The sequence below is a fragment of the Bison bison genome, unplaced genomic scaffold (genome assembly GCF_000754665.1).
Source record: "Bison bison bison isolate TAMUID 2011002044 unplaced genomic scaffold, Bison_UMD1.0 scf7180017864519, whole genome shotgun sequence".
NCBI lineage: Eukaryota > Metazoa > Chordata > Mammalia > Artiodactyla > Bovidae > Bison > Bison bison.
The window spans coordinates 3356624-3364141 of NW_011495072.1; the positions used below are offsets into that span (position 1 = coordinate 3356624).

The 7518-nt window shown below is 41.1% G+C and overlaps 1 protein-coding gene across 3 annotated transcripts in view; it reads left to right on the top strand.

The window, feature by feature from the left end:
- Positions 1-7076, top strand: part of VTCN1 (V-set domain containing T cell activation inhibitor 1) — a 67479-nt gene extending 60403 nt beyond the window's left edge. The window contains exons 5-6 of one of the 3 annotated variants that reach the window (XM_010830716.1): positions 85-254; positions 6531-7076. In XM_010830716.1, coding sequence (XP_010829018.1) covers positions 85-209 — 125 coding nt within the window. In that variant the 3' untranslated portion in view covers positions 210-254; positions 6531-7076. Of the gene's footprint in view, positions 1-84; positions 255-1029; positions 1230-6530 lie in introns of those variants that run through there. The other 2 variants (XM_010830717.1, XM_010830718.1) reach the window with 2 other exon arrangements.
- Positions 7077-7518: the final 442 nt, after the last annotated feature.

Here is a 7518-nt window from a genome sequence, read left to right on the forward strand (position 1 = left end):
GGTACTTTTCTTTGTTAACCAGCCATGTGAAGAAGACATCACCTTTTCCTCTTTGATCCTGAACTTTTTTCTCTTCCTTTACAGACTCGGAGATTAAAAGGCGAAGTCACCTACAGCTGCTGAACTCAAAGGCTTCCCTGCGTGTCTCTGCTTCTTCTGCCATCGACTGGGTACTCTTGCCGCTCTGCTTTTATCTGATGCTAAAATAACATACCTTGGTTACACAGAAACATGCAAAGTCATTCGTATGACAGGTGAGATGAATCACAAATGGTGTTGGGGATCCTCTGTGTATGTTTGTGCTTGTGTCCCTAACAAGAATCAAGCAGCCCCCAGCATCAGCCTCAGAGAGAAACATTAATAATGTCGGGGCAGTAGGCACTATTTCCACTGCTATTGTAAAAGGTAAGCACTTGTTAACAAACAGTATAGACCTCACAGACAGACTTACAGGAAAACCAACTCTATACACTTCAAGTATTTGTATAAATTCAAACACCTTTTCATTTATTGAGTCATCCTTGAAGGAAAACATCTTACTGAAAGCGAAAGAGATATTTGGCCCTGACTCATTACTCTGAATTTCACAAGAAACATGACATGAGCATAATCACATAAGTAGCTTCTCCCCACCCAGCAGTGCCCACCCCACAACAGAGCCCCCGTTGACCAGAGACTTGACAAAGCACTCACCAACTAGCCTTCCTGCTGAGACTTCCCACTGTTCCTTCAGTCCTTTGGCTCTAATTATTGGTAGGACATTTCTTTCTAAATATTCTTCTGTATGCAAGATTTGCATACCACTGAGCTTATGAAGTTACAGTCAACACAACCACATTACTCTGGGAACTGCCACCATGCACCAGGCTCACAACCTTAGAGCTATTTTTGTCCCCCATCTGTCCTCAGGTCAGTTGATACCTAGCTGTACAGTATTTGCCCGTGTCTTTCAGACTACCCTAATCCAGCTTCATCATTTTATGCCCCAACTAGTTCTAAAATCTTGTACTTATCCTTCCTCTCTTCCAGGTGATAGGAAACAAGGTGCCAGAATAAAAAAAATCAAATGCTATTTTCATTATAGCATTCCTTTACTCTGCAACCGAAAGTGACTCTCAGGGCATTGTCACATCAAAGTTAAAGTCCTCAGCTCTGCAGTCACAATTCTCTAAGTTTTTCTTCCTAAATTTCCTCCTTCTCTTAGTTATCTACCACTGCTCTCTGTCCTTGCTCCCTCTCTCTCCCTTCTTGGAAATCTCCTCTGCTGCTGCTGCTGCTGCTAAGTCGCTTCAGTCCTGTCTGACTCTGCGCAACCCCATAGACGGCAGCCCACCAGGCTCCGCCATCCCTGGGATTCTCCAGGCAAGAACACTGGAGTGGGTTGCCATTTCCTTCTCCAATACATGAAAGTGAAAAGTGAAAGTGAAGTCGCTCAGTCATGTCCGACTCTTCTCCACCACATGGACTGCAGCCTACCAGGCTCCTCCGTCCATGGGATTTGCCAGGCAAGAGTACTGGAGTGGGGTGCCATTGCCTTCTCCTGGAAATCTCCTCTACTCTATGGTAATTCAGGTCCACACTTCCTTCACCCATTTCCTAATGGTCCTTTTATTTCACATCTCCTTGGTGAGCCTGTATAATTTGTAATATCTTATACTCTCTAAGACACATATATTCTTTGCCTAGATAAGTCCTCAAGGGCAGGCAAAAATCTGTTAGCTGCTTTGCTTTTTTGAGTGTGGTAAAAAAAAAAATTACATTTATTTTAAAAAAATAGTGATTGAATTAAAAATATAATATTGTATATGTGGATAAAGGTAGTACATGGATATTATAAAAATTGAGAAGATTACAAAAATTGCAAATAATTAAGTTAGAGGAAACCCTTTCTTTTGGGGCTGCTGTGGTGATCAGGTCAGATCATGTTTCCTGAATTAAGCTTGTTTTGCTATAAACAACATGCTTTTGTTGTATAGATTTTTGTTTGCACAGATTTTTGGATTGTGTTTTCATTTTCATTTATCTCCAGGCATTTTTAAAATTTCCTCTTTGATTTCTTTATTGACTCACTGGTTGTTTAGTAGCATGCTCTTTGGGCTCCACATGGTGGGTTTTTGGTGGGGTTGTTTTTTTTTGGCAGTCTTTTTTCCTTACAGTTGACTTTTAGTTTCATAGCATTGTGATTGGAAAAGATGTTTTTACATGACTTCAATTTTTTAAAATTTACCAAGGCTTGCTTTGCTGTGATTTACCCTGGAGAATGTTCTATGTGTACTTGAAAAGAATATGTATTCTGATGCTTTCAAATGAAATGTTAGATAAATATATATAAAATCAGTAAGGAAACACTAGCCTTAAATGACATACTAGACCAATTGGAGACTTTATACTATCTGGATGTCCTGTCCATTAATGTAGGTGAGGTTTTAAAGTCCCCTACTATTATTGAGTTACTGTTGATGTCTCCCTTTACATCCATCAATATTTGCTTTATGTATTTAAGAGCTCCTACAGTAGGTGCATATATATTCGCAATTGTTATATCTTCATCTTGGATTGATTCCTTGATCATTATATAGTGTCCTTGCTTCTTATAGCAGTCTTTATTTTAAAGTTTATCTCATCTGATAAGTTTTGCTGCCCTAGTTTTCTTTTGATTCCAAGTTACATGGAATATCTTTTTCCCCCTCACTTTCAGTCCCTGTATGTCTTTAGATCTGAAGTGAGTCTCTTGTAGGCAACATACATACAGGTCTATCCATCCAGCCACTCTATGTCTATTGATTGGAGCATTTAGTCCATTTAAATTTAAAGTAATTATTGATACGTATATTCTTATTGTCATTTTTTGTTCATTGTTTGGGGGTTCCTTTTGTTAAGGCTTTTTTGCCCCTTCTTCTTTTGTCCTCTCGTGATTTGAGGACCACCTTTAGTATTATGTTGGGATTCCTATTACTTTTCTGTGTACCTAGCTTAAGTTTTTGGTTTGTGGTTACCATGAGGCTTTTAAATACCAATAAAATATACGCATGATTGTATTAAGTTGCTGATCTCTTAATTTCAAAGTACAACTCTGCATTTGAGCTCTCCTCCCATCTTGATTACCAGTTTTGATATCACATTTCACATCTCATTGTTTCATGTGTCCCTTAGCTGCTTACTAAAGATACAGATGATTTTTACTGCTTTTGTCTTTCAGCCTTCCTACTAGCTTTGTGCATGACATGATTTCCTACCTTTATGTTTGCCTTAACCTATGAGCTTTTTCCTATCATAATTTTCATGTTTCTAGATTTGGCCTTTTCTTTTTAAATTAGAGAAGTTCCTTTAACATTTCTTATAAAGCTGGTTTGGTGGTGCTGAACTTTTGCTTGCCTGTGAAGTTGCTGATATCTCCATGGAATCTGAATGAGAGAGTCTTACTGGCTAGAAGGTTCTTAGTTGTAGGTTTTTCCCTTTCACCACTTTAAACATATTGTGCAATTCCCTTCTGAACTGCAGAGTTACTGCTGAAAAGTCAGCTGATAGCCTTCTGGGAGTTTGCTAGTATGTTATTTGTTGCTTTCCCCTTGCTGCTTTTAATTTTTTTTTATGTTTAGATTTTGCCATTTTAATGATAATGTGTCTTCATATGTTCCTCTTTGGCTCCTGTATGGGACTCTCTGCACTTCCTGGACTTGGATGTCTATTTCGTTTTCCGGAGTAGAGAAGTTTTCAGCTATTATGTCTTCAAATGTGTTCTTAGTCCCTTTCTCTCTCTCTCTTCTCCTTCTGGGACCCCTGTAACATGAATATTAGTGCACTTGATGTTGTCCCAGAGGTCTCTTAAACTCCCATTTCATTTTTTTTCTGTTCAGCATCAGTGATTCCACTACTGTCTTCCAGTTCACTCATCCTCATTTGCTCTGATGTTGATTCCTTCTGGTATATTTTTCATTTCAGCTATTCTATTCTTCATCTCTGTTAGGTTGTTCTACATATTTTCTCTTTGTTAAAAACTTTTAACTTCTTGCTCTTTGTCTCCCTATTTCTTTGATCATCTTTACAGTCACAACCCTGAATTCTTTCCCAGGTAGATTGCCTAGCTCCACTCAGTTGTTCTCTGAGGTTTTATCTTGTTCCTTTGTCTGGAACACCTTGCTCTGTAACCTCATTTTGCTAAGTTGTTTGTATTTTTATGTATCTTGTAGGTTGGTTACATTTTCCCACCTTGGAGAAGTGCTATATTGTAGGAGACCTCTTAGGTGTCCCAACAGCACACTCCCCTCTCATCACCCAAACTATATGCTCTTTATATGAGTACTTTATATGAGGGTTGCATGGGTCCTGCTGTTGTTTCAGGCTATGTGGGAGGGCTAGTAGGCTTGGTTGGCCCCTGGTCCAATTGGTATCCAGGCCATCCACATGAGTTGAGGCTGCAAGCTACAGAGGCAGCTGACTATGGAACCTCAGGGGGACCCAGGGGTAGTGTTGGGTCATGGATGGCTGGAGTCAGGGTCCAAGGAACTCTGGTAATGTTGTCTGGTGAGTGACAGCAGGGATGTCAGTGCCAAACTACTGGTGGGCAAAGCTATGTCCTGGAATCTGGTTGCAGGGTCCAGAGCTGGTCTTGGATTGCTGGGGGAGGGGGAAGGGGCACTCCTGATACAGTTGGGACCAGGGTCTGGGTGTCTCAAAGTTTGTGTTGGCCTGCCAGAGGGCAGGGCTGGGGCCCATCTGGTTCTCAGGGCAGGGTCTGACTTGCTGGTAGGCAGGCTGTCTGCAGGTTTGGGATTGTGGGGTTTTTTGCATGTAGTGTCTGCCCCCTTGTGGCTGAAGCTGGCCCAGAGGCTAGAACAGGCTTCCTGAAGGGCAGCATCCAGGCCCAGGGGATTCTAGGCCTGGTACCTGCCCACTGGTGGATGGAGTTAGGCCCTGGTCCCTCTGGTGGGTAAGGCCACATCCAGAGGCAGCTATGGTCTCAGGTAGTCTTAAGGCAGCCAGTATGATGATGGGCAGAGCTGTGTCCCTGCCCAGTTAGTTGCTTGGCCAGAGACATCCGAGCACTGGTGACTCTTATAGACTGTTGAGTGGGGCCAGGTCTTGGTGCTAATGAGCTCCAGGCAGAATCTCACACTGGTGTTTGTCAGTGTCCACATGACAGAAGCTCCCCCAGAACGGCTGCCATCAGCAGCTGTATTCCCAGGGTAACGTGCAGTTGCTTCCTGCCTTTCTGCGAGACTCTCCAGGATCAGTAGGTAGGTCTGACCCAGGCTCATATCAGATTACTGCTTCTGCCTGGGTTCCAGAGCATGTGAGATTTTATGTGCACCCTTTAACAGTGAAGTCTTTCTTCCCCAGCTCTTTTGCTCTCCTAAAAGTAAGTCCCGCTGGCCTTCAAAGCCACGTGTTCTGGAGACTTATCTTCCTGGTGCAGGACCCCTGGGCTGGGGAGCCTGATGTGGAGCTCAGATCTCTCACTCTTTGGGGAGTACCTCTGCAAGGTAATTATCCTCCAGTTTGTGGGTCACGCACCTTGGAGTAGGGGACTTGTACATCATGAGTCTGCCTCTCCTACCTGTTCATTGTAGTTCCTTCTTTACATCTTTAGTTGTAGATCTTTTCTGGTAGATTCCAGTCTTTTTCATTAATGGCTGTTCTGCAAATGGCTGTGATTTGGTGTGCCCATGAAAGATGAGCTCAGGGCCTTTTTACTCCACCATCTTGGCTGGGGATCTCTTGACCTGCTTTTCATTTTTTCTCTTGTTCTCCAAACACTACAGTGCAATGTACAGAATAGATTTTTTTGTAAGGAAACCTACCAATTTCCATCATTTCCAAACTCCGTGGTTGTCACTGGAGGGAGGTTCCTCTGAGGAAATTATCCTTTGAGGATCTCATTAGAAGGAACCATTTCTTCTTTCCTTGATTCTCATAACACTGTAATTGAGCTTTAATATACTACAACTAGATAATCTGACCTATAAAGTATAGCCTATTCATCTTTATCTTGTATTCCTTTATAGCAGTGATTTGCAATCTTTTTTTTTAAATAAAATAAGACATACATGAAAATATGTTCATATGCAGTATGCAAAGAGTTATATACTGTCACCTGGTTAGCTACAGCTTCATTTTTTTCTCTCTAGAACTATAGGGGATAACCTTAAATCATTTTTTTTTAATAAATGAAGAGATCATTACTTGAGATACAGATTATAACTGATCATGACACTTTAGGTCACACACATTCCTTGTTTGAGAACTCAGATAGAAGTCATCTTTCTACTTCCATCTAGGAGCTTGCCCATAGCTCCTCTCTCAGTTCCTGTTTGCTGTGAGGATGATCCCCTTTCTTAAGGGGAGACTCAAGTCATCTCCTTGCCTCTAGTGACCCATGACACATGTGACCTCAATAGAATATCATAAAAATACAGAAAAACAAATCCATTTCTGAACAATAAATATACTCATACAGTGGAAGGGAGACTCAGTGTTTGATAAGTGTTTGCTGAATGGCTGTAATGGTATCTTATTGCTATTATTTCCAGAATCCCAGGAATCTGCAGAACTATTTCACCACAAGATATGACCTAGTTTTATATTTCTGGGGGGAAATGAATTCACATCTAGAACTCAGGAGTGAACAAATACGATCAAGAAGCAAAAAGAAGCCAAAAGCAACCCACAGAAGACTTCAATATGAACAAGATAAATTTATCTTCAAAGACATATATTAAAAGTTGAGAAATAATTCATCTGAACCAGAGAAGTGTATTAATACTACCAAGTAAAATGCATGTGGGACAAGTGTATCCCCATATCCCAGGGACCTCACCATTCCCACACAAGGAGTGAGATAATGGGATATTGCATCTCTTTTGTCTCTGAATCTTAAGCTATATTGCTGTGATGTTGCTCTGAGGAAGTTTCTAGAAAGTTCTGATTGCACTATATCCATGTTTTATAATCCAGAAATTAAACTGTAGTAGATTCAGTTAGAGGTTGATAATGTGCTGCCACTTCATAGTTTAGAGGTGGCTGCATTTTAGTGGCTTCCCTGGTGGCTCAGACTGTAAAGAATCTGCCTGCAGTGTAGGAGACCAGGTATGATCCCTGGGTTGGGAAGATCCTGTGGAGAAGGAAATGGCAACCCACTGTAGTATTCTTGCCTGGAGAATCCCATGGACAGAGGAACCTGGAGGGCTACAGTCCATGGGGTTGCAAAGAGTTGGGCATGACTGAGTGACTAAGCATGCACACACACATTTTAATGATGGGTCAAATGATTCACTTTTCATTAAAATGCAAAAGTGCCCTGGCATCTCCTCCCACCTGACAAATGCCAAGAAAAAAATGTAGAAAATGATCATAATTTTAACATAAAAAATGTAGTTGGATGACACTGATTTTTCTAAACTATGTCAGCATCTTATTTTTAAAACAAACTAATGCTATTTTACTTCTCAGATGATGCTTATCCTTGAATGGTCCAGGGAAAGGACCTCTCATCTTGACCATGTGTGATATTATGTCATC